This window comes from Athalia rosae, chromosome 1, assembly GCF_917208135.1.
Source record: "Athalia rosae chromosome 1, iyAthRosa1.1, whole genome shotgun sequence".
NCBI lineage: Eukaryota > Metazoa > Arthropoda > Insecta > Hymenoptera > Athaliidae > Athalia > Athalia rosae.
Window position 1 is genome coordinate 11,914,786 of NC_064026.1, and position 19,526 is coordinate 11,934,311.

Sequence of the window (19,526 nt, forward strand, 5' to 3'; positions counted from 1 at the left end):
GAATTAGGAATTCAAAGGGAAAAAAAACTGACTGTGTTACGGAAATTTATAATTTGAAGCGAAATGATATATCACCGCGTTCATATTTTCGAGGTTATGTTACGACGCGTTATGGCAGTTGTTCGATTTCCTTATTTTCATTATATATAAATAGCTACGTTGTTAATCGATATTATCGATTAGCGATGAACATGTAATCAAAACCGACCACATTCACGCTTGGATTTCTAATCCTCCTTAGGATTCGTACCCTCTTTAGACCTTCTTCGAAATTGGAGCGATCGTGGTTCGTCTTTGGTTTGTTCTTTATATTTCTAATTCAATTCATACGAATGAAGAAAAATTCTTCAATTCGTATATTCAGTTTAGGTCGGATTTTTGATTATTCCAGCATTACATTCTCTCATTCTCATTCTCGGCCTCTGCTAAACACCGTCGCCGGTTCGTTCACAGTCGCGCTTTGCCATGAAACATGGCCGCGTTTAGTAAAGACTTTTCAGAGTGGGGATGAGAGAATCTTTTGCGGAGATAATAGCATAGTTGTGATATAAACCGAGTTTTACCGAAGACTACCGAATCTAACGTCGGCTGGTGGTTGAACGTAGTCCGTGTACATGTGGCAATCAAGCCACACGGTACACACGCCTCTCATTTCCGGAAAATCTTTTACGATTTTCAACGGAAAAAAACGCGAAATAAAAATATATTTTTTTTTTAATCACATATATATAACTATATTTTATATATGTAATATATGTATCGCGATATATATCGAATATATCTCGTAACTGTCGGTGGTTATACGTATGAACATCTTCGCCGCCGTCGACCGACTGACAATCAAATTAAAATTTAAATTCATAACGATATAATAAAAGAAATAAACTGAAAAACAAAAACAACAAAACAATATCTAATTATAAAATTAAAATAAACTGCGTGACTGTAATACTGCATCATTGTAACAACAATTTATGTTGTAATTTGTTCATTTATTTATTGATCATTTATTTTTCATTACCGATTTTTTTCTCTGTCAATTTTTAGTTAAATATGTACGTGATATTTTTTTTTATCTTTATTTCAACATAGGTAATCGTGAATTTGATTCGTGAGATTTTTTTCTTTCTTTCTTTCTCTTCCTTTTTTGTTTTTTTCTCTCTTTTTTTTTAATTTTCTTTAACTGTGATTTTTCTCTGCTGTGTGCAAAATTTTTATTTCACGTCGTTCACATCAAAATTACGTGTATATTATTTTCGTCACTTGTCGTTGTTACGTAGGTTGAAAAAATATTAACAACAATTTGTTCGGACAAAAAATAAAAACAAACAAACTAGCAAGAACACTGTGAATTCGAAAAACGAAATTATTATCGACAGTAATGATAACGATAGTATTAATAATAAATAAATAAAGTGTACTTCAAAATACAAATGTATAGTTGAAACGAGAGAAGAAAAAAACGTAGGGAACAAAAATAAATATATTTCTGTTTCTCTTCATCTTTTAGTGATTCTTGTTAAATTTTATTCATTATAGTAATGTATAATAAACGTGATATATGAGTCAAAAATCGGTTAAAAGTATAGCATATGTTTCTTACACGGCCTGTTTAGTGTTGAAGTTTGTGAAAGGTGCAGGACTCTGTGATTTGATTAATTTATTTATGCTTATAACTAGATAACATGTGGTTTAGAAAAAATATAATAAATAAATAAAAATCAAAGTTCAAGTAAATATTACCACGAATAACGATCGATTACGAAGTAATGACGAATAAAAATTGTTTTATTTTTATTTGTTTTTAAATGAAAATCAACAAACAAAAGGAGGCAAAAAGAATATTTTTACATCGACGATAACATAACGATCGATATTATTGTGTCCCGTTTAATAACAGTACATATACTATATATTTATTTACGGTAATAATGAACTAATAAGTTTTCACAATTTGATTGACAAGCTGCTCGCGACAGCTGTTCCCATACTTACACTCTTTCTCTGTCGATAATATAACACGGGGTGTTTATTACACACGTCGGGAAAGTCTATATCGTTGTTACCCTTTAACCTGGGCGTATAAATACGAATGTGAAAAGAAAAAAAGTAAGCGAGAGAGAGAAGATATAGAGAATAAAATGAAAAAGAGAAACTGGCTGTAAACAATAAAACTTTGTATGTGTACCGAAGATACACTCTGTGTACAGTTTTGAATTGAAACTCTCTTGTTTTTCTCGTACGTTTTTTCTACAAGTTCGTACTTTTCCTTCTTGTTTTTATTTATTTATTTATTTATTTTTTTTTTCATTTTTGACGGCTCACCTGGACAAGGACTGTTTCATTATTACACTATACAACAGACACGAGTGTCTCAATGGATTACGGGCTTCACTATTAACCGTTTAGAAAACATTTGTTGCGCGTTATTCGAACTTACATAATGAATTAATGACGCTTGCCTTGTATTCTCCGGTTGTGGTGTATTCGAATTTTTCCTTTATCACTTATTTGTATTATTTTTATCATTATTCTTTATGATTCTTATTCATGGCTTTTTTTCTGCTTCGAAAATTATATACGGTACAAATCGACATTAATTCGTTTTCAGATTATCGAAAAAGTTACATTACCTGATATGATTGAGTGATCGTGGTTGTTAACTTACAGATCTGACGTTCAACAATAAACAAAAAATAAGATAAATCTACGAGATCTTTGTAAAAAAAATATATTTTAAATATACAATATCGTTACATGCAACTGTTTTATAACGTATATCTATACACGTCGATTTTTTGATAACTTTCAATTTAATGAAATTTTATTCAACCAAGTGCCGGATTCTCAATTCCTCATACATCCACAAAATAATAGTGATAATAAATATATATATACATAGATATATACATATACATATATGTGCCACGCGATGATTCTTTTATTGGACTGAACATTTTATTAAATTTTTTTCTTTCGCAAAAGAAAGTTCCTTCGTAAAAAAAAAAAGGAAAAAAAGTGAAACCATAATTAAAATTAAGGACATTAACCCCTGCGACGAATATTGGAGTATATTAACCCGAACGTCGATTATGATTGGTGAGTTTTTTTTCTTTTCTTTCGTGTAATACCTGGTCAATGTTTTTTTTAGTTTTTCATTTTTAGATAATTCCAAGCAATTAATTCAAGCGGTTATTACCGGTCACTACGAAAATTTAGAACAAATGAGTCTTATTTGTGTTAATTAAATTCTCTTGCTATCGTACGAAATTGTTATTATCATTTTTATTATTACTATAATTTTTTATTTTCACTGAAATATAATTAGATTAGATACGATCGGGTTGCGATCGTGTTACACACTTTTTTGCTTCTAATTAAAAAAGAGAATGAAAAAAATTTGTAGGAAATTAACGTAATTAAAATCAAAATAAATAAATAAGTGAATCGCTCGCTTGAATTCCGATTGTATGTACCGGGAGTTATTATAATTATCGTTTAGTTAACGGTGATGGAAAGGAAGGGAAAAAAAAAGGAAACCTTTTCACTACGACCGCCCCACCAATTATCTCTACGAGCGCACACTTCCGGTCAAATTCTCCTGAAAAACGTTATCTTTTATTACAAAAACCAAATGCCATCCTCGCATTATCTGCCATTGAAGTGGGGTATAGATACGTACGGTACGTGGAGAAAATTGCTCGATGATCGGCCGGTTCGAAACTGGTCGTGAAATAGAATATGCGCGCGTACGCCTATCCGTAGAGAAGAAAAAACAGGAGATACAAGAAAGAAGAGATAAACGAATTAATTAATCGTCTCATTACGTGTCCCAATCTCCTTCGCGAATGTTGATATCATTATCATCGTCGTCAACGGGTCAATTGCCACGCGGATCACATGCCGGGAATATGAAAATAGAGTTGGAACGTCAGTTTCACGTGCTCCACAGGTGTTACACCTGTATTCAAATATCTTCATATACCGGGTGTCTCATCGTATCGGAAAAACTCATCACTCGAACTTAAATAATTTAGTTTCCATATAATATATACACGTAATTGAAAAATTCTTTTTCACGCCCGGATTTTCATCGGTTCAATATCCCCGATTTCGTTAACCTACCATCGTTTGTCGAATTGCGAATGATATTTCGCGAGAAACAAAGGGGGTAAAAACAATCTCCCATGTATAATTGTAAACTGTACATGGTTTAGTACATGGCAATAGTTTCACATGCCTCCGTATAACATGACCGACGTCACTTGGGTCAGATCAAAGGCGCACGCCTACGCATAAATTTTCGTAAATGAACCGTTGACGACGATGACGACAACTACGTCGACTCATTGTTAGAGGCTACACGGCAGGGGCGTATCTCGTTTATTTATTTTTAACCCCTATTTGATCGATAGTGGCGAAAGGCAATCTTCGCTCATCTTTCCCCGGCTTGCCGACTCCCCTCGCCCCCCTACCCCGCCGGTTTTTAATTACCTATTGATTTTTATCCTCCCCATTTTCTTCGAATTCAGTTTTCCCACGTTCGTTTTTCGACCATCGCATCTCAGCGCGCTGAAATGAAAATTGAGTCGATATTAAATTATCAATCGACGTGTATGCGAACGAAAAAAAAGTTGAAGACTTGTACGATTTCGGTTCTAAATGGACCCGCGTAGTTCGTCGAGAAGACCGGACAGATCCTTCTTCTCCTGTCGAGTGTTGAAAAGTCGACGGAGCCGTACCTGGATGATTTTAACGGCTTGAAACGTGAAAATTTATTGCAACGCATACGACGTTGCTTCGATTTTCCGATTAACGGTATCGAGGAAAATTCGATCGCGACGTCGTTTTACGTATCGCGGTAGTTAAATGCGGGCTGAAAAATATACGCGCACCAGGCGGCTGTGTTCGCGTGAACGTCGCGACGGTGCGCGAGTCGTGTCGTCGTCGTCCGTCGTATGTACCAGGTGAAAGGTGTGCTGGACTCGCTTCGAAACCAAACAAACCCAAGTAACAGAACCGAACAGAAAATGTACATTCCAAGCAAGGCCGCTTCGCGGAAGGAGGCCATTGCACATCCGGGGAGAAACTAACAGTACATATGCGCGTATATTTATATATATATATACGTATACATATGTACGTGTAGCACATATACATTTTCATCCAACTTTGCAACTTGCGCCGCATCATCCAATCGAGAGACATACATACTCTCGCATACGCGCACACCTCTAAGAATTCTAACGACGCTCGAGACGCTATCACTTTGTTGGACGAACTAGAATTGTAAACGAGACGCGCGATGAACTGGTCATTCACCGCGTGCAAAAATTTCTTTTCAATTTATCCATTTGTTTAATATAGTTTTATCATCATTATTTATGGATATCCGAAGACTGGACACGTCCTGTAGGTTCTCGGCAAAAAAAAAAAAACGAACGTTTGTGATATTTCGAAAATTATACAGCATCGATTAATTGAGAGAGTTTTGTATTTTTTCATTTTTGACAAACCAATTATTTTTAATTAGTCCCTTCTGCGGGGGCCGCAGGGAGATCGCAGCTCGTGTGAATGTACGGTGTCCTTTCTTTTCGTCTAGGAAAAATTAACACTCGCAGCTAACCGATTTGTCTAATTAGCTTTACCGAACTAATTTCCGTCTATACAGTAATAGAAATCGACACAGGCTTAGAAGTCGGTAATTAAACTTGTACCTAGTTAGTTGGTTATACGCATAAAATATATGCGTGGATGTATAGATTTTATCTACCCTGGGGTATCGGGTATTCGAGGCCCGTTCTATGTATTCGGATTACGTGTGTCTTCATATAATCTGTATTTATGAATTAGCTTTTTTGCTTTTTCGAATAACGTACGCGCGCGTCAGATGAGGGAAGAGAAAAGGTAAATTCGATTAGAAAATTTTAACCTACAAAATGACTGCACGTATAACAAGTAATTATTGAGAAACGATATTATTGATTATCGATCCAACTACAAGGCGTATTATACGGAACTCCAATTTAGGCGACTCTGTTGATGTCGCGTTGTGCTCTCCGTGTATCTACGTTGCGCCTTATTATTATAACCTCTAGTAATTGAGTTAGGGGTACTTATTTGCCTTTGGTCCAACCAACAACGTTCTTACTATACATGCTGCAGGTCCGCTCGTAAAAGTACCTCGTACGTTAGTTTTATATGCGCGTAAACTACGTATACCGCCGTACATCGGAGATTGATTTTGCCCAGGTTCGAACAAAGAAAAATGAGAGAGAAAAACATCAAATGAAATAACAAAGAAGACGAAAAAGATAAAAGCAATTGGTTCAAATCTTTGATCGTAATTAATTTGGAAATTTTCTCAAAATTTAGCGTAAAAACTGTAAAGCTGTCGTGTGCAAGTATATAGTGACGGCGGAGGGTGTACGTAGATAATACATATATATTTGTTTTTTCCTTTTTCACAAAGTAAAATAAGAAAAGCTTTTTGTCGGTCGTTTGGCGGGTGGATAACCGCGCGTAGGGCTTCGTTGAGGTGATCGCTAATAAACTAGCCGTTGTTCTTGCTGCTGCCGCTTTGTCTTATCGTTTGGAGTGGATTGTTTTTTTTTTTTTTTTATTTTTTTGTGTCTTGCGCGGGTGAAAGTGTGAGATAAAAAATTTGGCTTCAATTTCGAGGAGGCTCGAGACGGTGGTCGCTTTTGTTGTACGTAATCCGCGCGTTCGATCGAATCAAAAAAATAGAGAGTCAAAAATTATCGTAATATACACACGTGTGTGTGTCGCGGATGATGGAAATTCGATTTTTTTTCCCGATATCCGACGTCTGCGGCCACCTCATTAACTCGATCTAACCGAGAATACAAAAAGATCGATCTTCTTTTTTGTTTCGATTTAATTTTTTTTCTGTTTCTCAGTCACAATCAGTTTTTGCAACGTCTGACGTTCGTCCGTTTATTCATGCGGTACGGTAAACTCGGCGCGCGTCACGAGGTACCAACGGCCGGTTCGTTTGAACGGATCGATTTTTTGAACACCCGTTAGCTGGCAACGGTCCTGTAACGCGACGTATGGTATTACCACCGGCTGGCGGAATCTGGAGCTGTTCCACTTGCGCGGCCTTGTCGGCAATGCGGCTCGCGTCTTACGTGCATCGCGAGGATCGACGATCAGAAGAAGAAAAAAATCGAGTCGGACGACTCCCCTGATATTCGGCGCTCCGACAGCCCCTTCTATATATAACGCTCCATGAAAATTGTTATTTCTCGTTCGTTTAATCGTTCCTTTTTTTCAAACTGCACCCTTGGCCGTGAACCGCAGTTTCGGAATTCAGTGTACGTACGCAAGACCACTTCCATTTGTACATGCCCATGTATACACGGTGTATAGTTTTATTACCGTTAACTAGATACCTCGTGGTATCGTTCGGAACAGTTGAAAATTACGAGGAATTTAACGAGTAGATCGAGATCGTTACAGTCCACACCCTATTCTGCGCGGTGGTGAATTCTAGTTCATTTTTTCATTCGGCATAAATAAATAATCGCGTGGACGCAGAGAAATGAATCGACGAGTGGAATAAAAAAATAGGGGGGAGGGGGAGGATTTTTTCCCGAGATTGTCCATTGTATACATATATTACGCGACGATATTTTCGTTTGTGAAAATTTGAATGGCACACGTCGTTGAATTTTTGTTGTTGTTTTTTTTTTTTTTACTTTTTTTTTTATTTTATTTTTTTTTCAACTGCGGCTGGTCGAATAGAAAATGACTTTCGATACGTACGCGTATGTACGGTGTGACATTTGAGAAGGCTTGCGGATAATTTTTAACATGCTCGTTGGTATCGGTTGGAGCGAATCGGCTCTATTTCTCTGCTGCACTGCAGCTGTATAGTTCCTGGTAGAAAGTCTACTTTTACGCTCGACAAACATACTTTTATTACAAAGCGTACATTTTATGTATTCAATACGTACGTACACAAAGCTCATTCATAACTGGCGTAGTTAGACGCTACGCGATGTGATTTAGGTTTATTTTGCGCCAATCTGAATCATATCGCGTAATGTCTAACTACGCCACTTGTGAATGTGGTTTCTTTACATAAACACTAAACACGTCTTTGCGAATGTATAATTTTCGTGATATCGAAACGGCGTTCTCTCGTGTTTATAAAAGCGATATAATGATAAAGATTGTCGTGCAAACGTATGAGAGTACATGCTTATATTTCTGATAATAAGCAACGAACACCTCATCCGTAACTAACCCGTTTATCGCCAACGTCCATAGGGGAAAGCGGGGCGAATCGGGGTACTTGAGGAAACCTTAAGAGAAACAAAATATTTTTCATTCAGACTGACGTCTGAAGTTCTTTTTCTTAAGTTTTTAAAATAATTTCCATAATTTCCGAGGTACACCATTCTTCTCCGCCTTTCCCGACATCTAATCACATCCATACAATTTTGTGTCTCTTCAAATTTAATCACCATTTCATCGCGGATTATTTCATATCTAAACTCACGGCAACTAATATTCGACCGTTGCGGTTTTTCTTTCTATTCCTCCCTCCTTAGATGCACATACATATTTCCTTGTAGCAAAAGATTTGCAAAACAAAGAAAAAAAGTAATAAATAGTCACGTTTACTCATTTTCAATAACCTTTTTATAGTCCTCGTCTGTAACTTACGGTTTGTTTTTTTTTTTTCTTCTGACGTACGTAAATTTACGTACAGTACATACGTGTGCATTCGCCACTCAATCATTCGCTATAATTTTACTGCTCAAGAATTTACGTCATTGCACTATATACAAGTGCGTCGCTCAGCGAATTTTTTATTTCTTTTTTTTTTCCTAGTCTTTTTTCCCGAAGTAAGAACAACGAACGAAAATTTATCGTCCGAAACATCGTTAATAATTATCGTTATTATTTGATATTAAATATCGTCATCATTTGATTCGGGAGTAGGGATAAATTTTTTATGGATTATTAGCTTATCGGTGAAATTCTCAGAACGGTCGAGGTATCGGTGATATCTTGAAAAAGTTTTCAAAGTAAAAGCTACAGAAATGAGTTGCTTGCGTGTACCTATGTATACACGTCTAGATGTTGAGCAGACGAATTGTTGGACATAATTAAAGATGTTAAGCAATTTAGTGGGCATAATAGGTAACCCATTCCGATACTAATTGAGCGAACACTGCTCTCGTCTAAGGACCATTACAATATCAGCTTCACGTGAGCTGCGGCCACGATTGTCGCGCGGGACGTGAAAAATGAAGAAAAATTGTAAAATTGAATGTTTTTTTTTTTTTTCTCTCTCTCTCTCTCTTCTCCGCAACATATACCTCCGTGAATTTCTCATCGCGTGTGCACAGATGCGTCGTATGCGTGCAATGTAACCGATGAAACAGGTCTAACGGATGACCAGAAAATTGAGGAATGTACTACGCATGGATACAGTTAGGAATGCCACCTTGCTGTAATCCCCATTCGTTTCTCATGCCTCTTTTTCTGCTGCCTCCTTTTTCTTCTTGTTTTTCATAAGCACTAGTTTACTCCAACAACTGTGTCCAATTCCGTAAAATTTTAGCCAACAGATGCGCACTTCTTCGTTCAATTCGCTCATTCACCGTCGCAAAGAAAGGAGAGAAAATAGAGAGACGGCAAGATCGTCTGTCTGTGAGTTGTTTTTTTTTTCTTCTTCTTCTTCTTCTTCTTCTTTTTCATATAACTTTAATTGTTTGAGATTGAGAGAAAATGAGCCCTCATAATCTTGCGGTAGGTTTCGCTCCTCCTACAGAGTGGCATTGTAAGTTTGAATGTAGAATGCACGCGACGTGCATTGTACGTAGATTTATGATACATGCGGTACGTTTCTATAGTTACGAACCCACGTGGTTATTTTTGAGTCTAACAAAGGGAGCGGATGTTATCAGATCGGTCAGTAGAATTAGCGACTTCCGCCTTGGCCTCGTTCCGTTCGTCTCTATATACGTTGCACACTTGCATACGTACAATAACTAAACACTAACAGCAATTTGCGGCTCGTAACTTTTGAGTTGCAATTACCATTAACGTTGACGACACCCGTTTAATTATCTTAAGGTTTAAACTCGATATGTGGCAACGAAGAAGTGGTATGTTTTTTCTACATGGGGAATAATGTCGGTCGAAATCGACGTGTGAAGATGTGAAAATTGAGGATCGAGAAACCTCGCGTCAGGTTCGAAAGAAAAACTAAAGAAAATTTCCTTTTTTTCATCGATTTTTCGTTGGATTCATTTCAGGCTTTTCACTGTACGCGGAACAAGTGAGGTACAATTTTTGGAGGATTAATCGTGACCGTTATCGATCGGTTGATCCTCCCTTCCCGTGGAGCGTTATCGTCCGAGATATCGTTGGATCAAATAATTCGCGAATTTTCTCAGAGGTGGAGCGAAGGTCGAGGCCGCGGTCGCCAATTCATTCCACCTGCATTTTAATCGTTCGAAAAATCATTCCGAACAATCGTTGTTTGCAACTAATGAAAATCTCGCGCTCCCGCAGCATCTTATGTAAACGAGGTCGGGCTTACACGACTGTCCACCTTTGCCACGATTATACTCTTACTTTTTTTCTTTCGTGTTTTTTTCATTTCTTCTCTTACCCCCAGTCTTCTGATATTTTCATCAAAAAAATTGGCCGCCTCTATCTCGCGATAGTTATATGACTTTTTCTTCTCATTCCTTCGGCTCGTCGCTCTTTCTTCGCTTTACTTTACCTTGCTTTCCTTTCTTCGGCCCTCCACGCGGCATACCGGAGCTATATATGTATAACGCGTACAAGGTATAAAATAAAGTGTATGGCGCAAGGGGCGGGACAGGTCGGTGGCTCGTTGGGTCGTTGCCCGGGCGGGAAAGCCGAGAATTATCGACCCCTTTGCTCGGTAGTCGGTTTCCTCCCTCTGGCCAGACAAATCGGGCCTTGCGCCACCGCCTGATGAATATATACAGACAACTAGCAACCGACCAACCAACGAACACCCACCCTTAACGACACGAAACCAACCGAACGAACGTTCAACGCCTTTCGCTTCTATAGTACTACGTTTACCACGAGGTTTCCATGTGCGACCTGCTGCTCCTTCTGCAGGCTGCTGCTCCTTGCGCTTTTCCCTCCGATTTCGCCCTTTACTTTATCGTTTCTATTCACACGCACCTCGTAGGCACGCACCGCTGATTTTTAACGATCTTCGGATACCCGAAATTTGGCGATCAGTTATTTGAGAATTATTTGTCGGTGAGTTGTCCAAATTTTCGGGACGACTTCCATTTTTGTTCCTCATCGTTCCAAATAACTTGCGCGTCTTGTTCCGTCTGGAATGTTGCGGCGACCGACGAGACGTGAATTCAAAGGAATAAATATTGAAAAACTAAAAAAAAGTACTCGATCGCAATCGCATTGTCCAAAGGACGAATAGATGATCAGATTTTGATCATGCAGTGACCGCCGTATTATGTTTTAAACGATCGACCACCCTTGCGTACGATTTATGTTGTACAATTTTTGCTCAATTATATACCGGCAACGAAGTTGCTGAGATATTATTTCTCTTTCTATTCCTTTTTTCCTCGTTCTTCCCGCGTCCTTATCCTGTTTCTAGCCGTTTCACTTTACGGTTCGGATTTACTCTAAATACGTGTACGAACACACATGTATACGTTACACGTGCGAAGAGCGATGCGGAATTTCTTTTCGATCGTGAGTCACGTTGAGGAGAAAAATAAAATAGCAAAAGAGTATAAAAAAAATAGCGACGGGATAATGAGAAAAAGATAAAAAAAAATAACAGGATAAAAATAGAAGGAGAGAACGCGAGGAGGAAGGAAGCAAGGAAAGAAGGAGGGGAAGAAAAAAGGTAGATAAAGAAAACGATGGAACCTTGCCGCGTGTTTTCGCGCGGGGACTTTGACACCGAGAAGCCAGTGTACGCAAAATGTACGTCTGGCGTTCTCGATGGCTGATAAGTACGTCGAAGCCCATCGCCGCGGTAAAAAACGGACGCGAATGAACGGTGTGCGACGTTACTTTGTTTACGGGAGGAAGGTTGAAGGAGACGGGGAAGGTCGAAGCACCGAATAACGTCATCGTCCACGAATTTTCTCTAAATGCATCGGCGCGTTGTTGCGCGGAACACCGCCGCGGAGCAGAGCTGGGAGGGGGAGGGAGGGGAATGGAAGGGAGAGGAGTCGGTGCCATGCCCGATGCCGGTGACCCGGTCCAACCCAGCCAGCCGTTTCTCATCCCCAAAACTCGGCGGTTTTTGCCCTCCATCTAGACGGCTAGACGTCCCTCTCCTCCCCCTCGTCCTCCTCTGCCATCTTCCCTCCCTCCCTCCTCTCTTCTCTTTCTCATCCCTCTTCTTCGCTCTTGTGTGTCCATCCCCTCCGTATGTACATATAATAATATAGTGTAAAGAATCCTTTTACATTTGCCGCGATTTTTAATACCCGCGCTCAACACGAATGGTTCGAACTTCACGCGAACGATTTACTCGCTTTATCTACCGACGTGAACGGCTAACGACCGAAAAATACATAATCTCAATGCTACGACGCTCCTTTGCAAAATGAAAAAAAAATTATTGCTTCGAGATTTTTTTTTTTCTTCTTTCTCATCATAATTATTACATTTCATTAAAATGTTTGAAAAAAACTATATACACATCTCATGTAAATGGAGATTTTTCAAGTTCTTAGGACTCGGAGATCGACAACTTATTTTTTAACGGTTTCTTTTGACAACGAATATTCGCCACTGATCGGAATTCGCGTGCAATTATTCAAATTCAGGCTTCGGGGCACTGCGTGGGTGCGAACAACGGATTAATTTTTGGATGAATTTAATAATTTTTCATTATCATTACGATTGTTTTGTCCTTTTGTCGAATGTGCACTCTGTACGGTGCAATAAATCAGAATAAATCCACTGTTCGTGATCACTTCAAAGAACAGCTCGCCTTTGTCCATAGACGGTAGAAACTAATAATGATAATAATTCTATTACAACCCAAGTCTGTAGAGCTGCGGAAATTTCAACGATAGCATAGAAAATTGTTAGATAAATGAAATGAACGGGTGTATTTCGATATCGCATCGCATCAGCAGGTCTCTATTTATCGGATTATTAGTTATTAGTTATTAGTATAGCTAGAGCGCAGGGAAACGAGAAAAAAGAAAGAGTTGGACATTAAAAAACCGATCGTCATCGTCATCGTCATCGTCACAGCCAGACCGTGCAATTTATCAAAACACATACATTACACGGTAGCTCGCGTATCGTATTTTTTTTTTTTTTTTTTTTCTTCACATCGCACGTGCCCCAGCAACGGCGATGTGTAAAGATATGTTTTATGTATTCGACGAATATACGTATCAACGAAGGAGCAGCAGTCCTTCACAATAATGACCTTCGATCGCATCGATTTGCGCGGGATGTCGTCGTCTCTTGACTTATTCCAAATATATTTAATTTTCGACTATTTTAATTCTTGTTTTTTTTTTGTTTTTTTCTTCTTTCTTGTTTCATTTCGTATACTTCGTACTATTTATCGTGGTTTTATCTAACGATAAAGCTGTGTGATAGTATTTCGAATTTTTGCGACTTGAAAAGTTAGCAAAAAAAAAAAAAAAAAAAACGGAGAAATAAAAAGAAAAGAGAAACGTGTATGAATGAAAATTCGAAAAGCTTTTGCGCTGCCGCATAAAACCGTTTGTTGTTTCTCAAGATCGTCGAAGCCTTACCTATAACCGTCACGCGACCTCAATTTTTGTACGTTCAGAAGAAAAAAAGAATCAAATAAAATGAAAATCAAAAATGAAATGAAACGATCTTGTCTTGTGAAATCAAACACACCGATTATGAATTTGTTGTAGAAACGTGTTCGATGTACGAATAATTATTTGACGCGTTCGAAATTATCGATCGATCGGATCAGGCGGGTAAGTGAATTTGTGGATATCGAATTTTCATGGTTTCGAGAGAATAATTTATTTCGCCCAAGTATCTCTCTACGGTTTTGCTAGCGGTCAATGTAGGTCAGCCAACCCCTTTCGGAGTACCCGAAGCAGCGGCATAGGTATAGTCCCGTCCTAGGTGAGAGGGCGTTACGCGTCTAGGTTGCTGTAGGTGCAGAAAGTGCATATATCGATCTGGGTAGAGGCGGCGGCACTGCTGCAGGCTGGCCTGGTGCACCAGCGAAACTGGGTTAGTTACCTACCTACACGCGTACCTTGCCTGTCGAAAATCGTATGTTTTACTTCGCCAGATGCACACGTACGCAGGTACACTTACACGTGCGATCCGCCGCAGGTGTATTTAATTCCAGTCGTAAGCGCAAAATATACCGATCGCTACTTGGACGAGGAATCTAAAGAGGAGAAAGGGAGAGCGCGAAATTATATCTACTTGAATCGCGGTCGTAGCCGTAATCGTAATCGTAATGTAAAGCGGCTTGGTCTAGTCGTCAAATTGACTTCTCGCAGGCAACGCCCCTCTGCGAACGGGGTTCTTCGATTCGAATGGAAACCCGACCGAAGCTTCACGAATTCAACATCTTATCTTCATCAATGACGTAGTATTTCGCTAAATTCCGCAAGTGATCAACGATTCCAGGAATAAATTCAGCTAGAGAATATCCCGAAGAACTTTTTTTTTCTCTCTTCCCTTCCTCTATAAGTACATTTATTTTGAATATCGAACCAGGCGTTATGGGGTTGTCGCCAATCAGAATTACGGCGACAAATTGGATGGATTGTAATTTGAGAGCGTTTTCAAATCACTTGATGATTTTTATCGCCAAGCACACCGTGGCGATTTCACATTTGTCATTTTTATTTACGATACCATTATGTATGGAAATTTCGAAAGGAAGGGTGGACGTTGTTCGGATACGTGGAAAGTAGAAAAATAGAGATTATGGTCGTAAACCCAACGTTGGTCAGCAGCTACACAAGTCGGCTCGCATTATTTACCCGAGTTTAACGATAAGCCATTGATGAGTAGGTAAAAGGCGAGGTGAAAGGTTAACTTTTCTTTTATCTTTTTTCTTTATTGTTAAGTTAGTCCTTGGTCGGGTGGTAATTCCATCATTTGAACAGACCCTTGTTTTGTTTATTCTTTTCTTTTCTTTTTTTTTTCTAGAAACTTGCGACTATACCCCCGTGGTTTGTAAATGATGAATTTTTCAGAATTCCAAAGCATTAGAGGTACAATGTCTTTTATTATTATTTAATCCTCGAAGTACGATGGAATCGTACCATTGAAATGGGCTTTTATGAGTACGAACCTCGTAAATCTATACGTAATATATATTTTCTGAAATTGACGAAATGGCGGCGGACTTGTAATGGTCACTTACAAAACCGTGATATAGTTACATTTGCAACGACTCTAATTGTCGTCTCTTCACGTTTCACGAGTGCAAAGTCTTGATGACCTAGTTTTAAGTGAAGTCGTTTGATTCAATAGGACAAAATGTAATACGCTACTAATTTGGCCGAGATTCTTATTCATCGTCTTCTTTCCTTTTTCTTATTCTTTCTTTCCGTCTCTGAATTCTTCGATATCCTTCAGATACATTCGGGTTCGTCTCTTTGTTTTTTTCCTTTGATTATCGCTACTCGTACCCTCATTCATATCCTTCCTTCATTTATTTCTGATTTTTAACGATCTTTTTTTTTTCTACTCGTTTTTCATTCAAATTCGAAAGAGCGCCAGGCAATCGATTGCCAGTTCTGTTCGGTATAAGTAACGGAGGTGAACGGGTGACAATACAGATGTATTTGGGTCACAATCTTCTTGTTAAACCTAAATTACGTTTACCTAGATATAAAACGCGATGATACGGCAGATATTGAACGATTCTAAAAATAAACTTACAACGTATTTAGTGGCTCCGTACCAGAATAAATTTTAGTTTCGCCAGTTTCACGACTACCTTCATCCCCCCTCCCCCGAGTCACCTTTTTCTCTTCCTCACAAATCCAGTTATATCTAATCTTTCACTCTCGAAAACTAGAAATGTGGAGTAGAAACTTGAATCCAAGTTATATGGGTGTGTATTCCGAAGAAAGAACAATTTATCGCCAGAGTGAAAGAAAATAAAGTAAAGAATATCTTTATTAATTTTTGGACTGTTATATTGTCTGGTTAAATTTTAAGTAGCATAAAATATTCAATGTTTTTTCAACATCGTCGTCATGTCTTGTTATAATTTCAATCTTTAAAGGAGGAAATTGAATCGAATTTGATTGTACGGAAATTTCGCTATATCCTTCCAGTTTCTCCGAAAGCGAATAACCGCTAAACTGTAAAGCGATAAACTCCGAACGTCGAGATAAAATGATCGGAAGAGGGCAGGAAACGAAGAGCGATAGCTCGCTGAATATAGAAAAAAAAAGTACCATCATTTAAATGTAGCAGTTAGAAGAAGCAATTTTATTCTTAGTGATAACCGGTAAAACAGGATTCTTTCAAAAATAAATTGTCAAAAAATAGCGAAATTAATTTATCAAAGGTTGTAACTTTAATAAATGGGCGTGTTATCGATTTATCATCAACTTGGTTTCAAAAGTTTTTCAATTCAAAAAATTGAACATGAACAAACCGTCCGTCGCGCAAGTTGCATATAAGAGATTAGCGTTATCTTATTACAAAGTATAGTGTTGCAACTACAAATACATTCGAAATCACACGAACGAGAAGCATCCCATGTTCCTTTGGGGCGCGGAGAGGGGGGCGATTTGCTCCACGAATTGCACCGAATTCGGACGAACCGTTACGAAAATTGACGAACTTTGGCGAATGAACCGATGCTCTATCGTGCGCGCATGCGCGAGGACGACTATTCCCCTCTCGTTCTGACCCTCGCAACCGCACACATTACACAACGAAATATTTTATTTCACGAACGGACACGGTGCGCGCCTGGTTTGCCGCATCGGCAATGTGTACCGACGAATAGAGAGAAACGTGGAGCGAAACGCGAACGGAACAGAGAGAAAGAACCAAGAGAGAAACGGAGAAACGGGACTCGTGTGGGTGACGAGTGACGGTTAGATGGAGGGGGGTGGGGGTCTGCCCTGCATCAGTCTCTGCTGCGTCCCTTCGAAAGGGGACGCTCCTCGTCTTTGACAAGCGCGCGGTTAAAACACCCAACGGGGGGTTGACAGTTATACGGAAACTAAAATAACTGGGTTCATATTTTATAATAAAACAATAATTATCGTTGAATAACAAAAGTTGTGATGAAAATTCCATGTAGATGTCATTGTCGAAGTCAGTTTTGAATTCAGTTTGAAAAGCATAGAAAAAAACTGATAAAATAAACGGAATTAAATTAGTGCTCGGTACGTTTCACATTCCTATTCCTAGTGCTCTATTCATATTATTTTCGTTCTAGGGAACGGGAGATTTTTTCATCGATTGTCAAATACTGTAGAAACGTGTCTAGTTTGAATTTTCCTTCCTAATCGGTTTCCTGTCTTGAACTTTCTTTTCCCTTCGTTTTTTCGTTTTATTTGGTACCGTCAAACTGCGTTGTTATTATTTCGTAAATATATTCGGTGAAAATATTATTGAACAGTGGTGTGCAGTGGTTCGAGAAACGTGCGACCGAACAAACGTTTTATAAAGTTTGAAAAGGGGAAAAAATGATATGATAAAATGAAAAATGATATCTGAATTCTGATTGTATGTTTTATTTTTTATTCATTTTTTTTTTCTATTCCCTCAAACTTTTTTCGGATACCATCGACGTCTCCTCTGCACGCGTCAAGGGTCAATCGATTGTGTCTCATGATTTCATGGCCGGTGAAATTATTATCAAACGTGGGATTTGTGGTATATTTATTTCTTCGTCTCTCTTGTTTGCGTTAAATTGAAACGTGTGTATCAATCAACCGTGCGTGAAATATTATATTAACGATGAAAAACCGCCTCCTGTGATTCGGAAGGATTCTTATTCTGTTGAAACCGAAAGAAGAAGGATCGTAGCCTTTATTCGTGCGACGAGGGAAGACGCAAAGGATAAAAAAATTTTTTTACACATCGAGTGCTGCTGCCGCTGATGACGCCACAAGCAGCACACAGCTCTAGCCCTAAATATCGATCTGCTGGCGTGTACGACCTACTCTATAGTTCGTTTGCCTCAAACATATCGTGGAATGACAGTTGATAATCTTGAAACTATCGCCATTCGGTTGACAATAAATGTCAAGACTTTGAACTACTCGTACCTTGACAACGAGGAGTTGAATTACAAAGTCGTTGACGACGACGGCGACGAACGAAGTAACGTTAAGAATACTCCGTTGATAATGGAGGGCATCTGTAATTCCAAAAGTAACACCACCCACTTGACCGTGATAACGACGAAATTGACATAAGAGCGTGGTATTTATCACAAGGATACACTTATTGGAATATAGACAAAAAAATGTCGCCGATTAATGAGGCTGGCAGGACTTCGATGAGAGTCTGTCGTACGATAAAAACGATTCGAAGTTTGATCGGAACTTAAAATACAATAAGGGAGACAAGGTTCAATAATTAGCCACCTGATATAACGATTCACGAATTTATTTCAACACGCCTGGATCAACAACTGTGATTAAATTATTAAACGAACGTTAGTACATTTTTATCGAAGAAGATAACGAAGCGAAAATGAAAAAAACACTACCAGCTATCAACCTGGGGAGAAAAATTTCAATGAGATTTTACGCGATGAATATTTTGTCTGAAAATATATACGCACACGAACGTGTACATTTGACATCGATTTCCACATCTGTACAATGAAGCTAGTATTAAAACAAGAGGGAAAATAATATCGCGGATAATAAGGGTAACGAAAAACTGAAAAGCTGAAGACTCTGGAACATAAATTAAGATAATCTCATAACCGAATAAATAAATCAATATAAAAGAAAATTTGAACATCATGGTTTCGAGATACGGTGTGACCAAAGAAGGTACCGTTGGGGTGACCGTTAGCGTTGGGGCGATGCACTGTTTACTACCCCATTGTAGTCCCCATCACTTGTCACCACACGGTCACAATCATTTACACCATCACAATCATCACAACCACCATCCACCGCCCTCGCCAAGTCCTCACGGTCATCTGAGTCAGTTGAACCACGCGCATCAGTTGACCATTAATATTAACCACAATCAACTCCAGTCTCAGCAGACTCAACATCAACAACAAGCTCCGCCTCAGTATAGGATCATCACAGCCAGTGCCAGTAAGTCCCCTTACTAGCCCTGTATTTTAAAATCATCTCTCTTTCTTCGAATGTAATCTAATATTCAAAGTTTAAGAGATCGTCGTCGTCGTGACAGTCGAGATAATTGAGTCGATGAAAGAAAATATATGTACGAGATCAACGATTCAATCGAGTCTCCGTACGAGGAATAAATTATCTGGCACAAGTTACGATATAACCTTGGATGAGGGATGCGAGTAAGGTAGT

The 19,526-nt window shown here is 38.7% G+C and overlaps 1 protein-coding gene across 4 annotated transcripts in view; it reads left to right on the forward strand.

Annotated features, from left to right (window-relative positions):
- The window catches only part of LOC105687068 (eukaryotic translation initiation factor 4 gamma 3-like), a 48,844-nt gene that overhangs the window by 3,445 nt on the left and 25,873 nt on the right, over positions 1 to 19,526 (forward strand). For 2 of the 4 annotated variants that reach the window (XM_012402422.3, XM_012402423.3), the window contains exon 1: positions 16,973 to 19,298. The exons of 1 other annotated variant lie outside the window; for it this stretch is intronic. In XM_012402422.3, the coding sequence (XP_012257845.2) occupies positions 18,992 to 19,298 (307 nt within the window). In that variant the 5' untranslated portion in view covers positions 16,973 to 18,991. Of the gene's footprint in view, positions 1 to 2,696; positions 3,100 to 16,972; positions 19,299 to 19,526 lie in introns of those variants that run through there. One more of the 4 variants, XM_012402426.3, reaches the window with a different exon arrangement.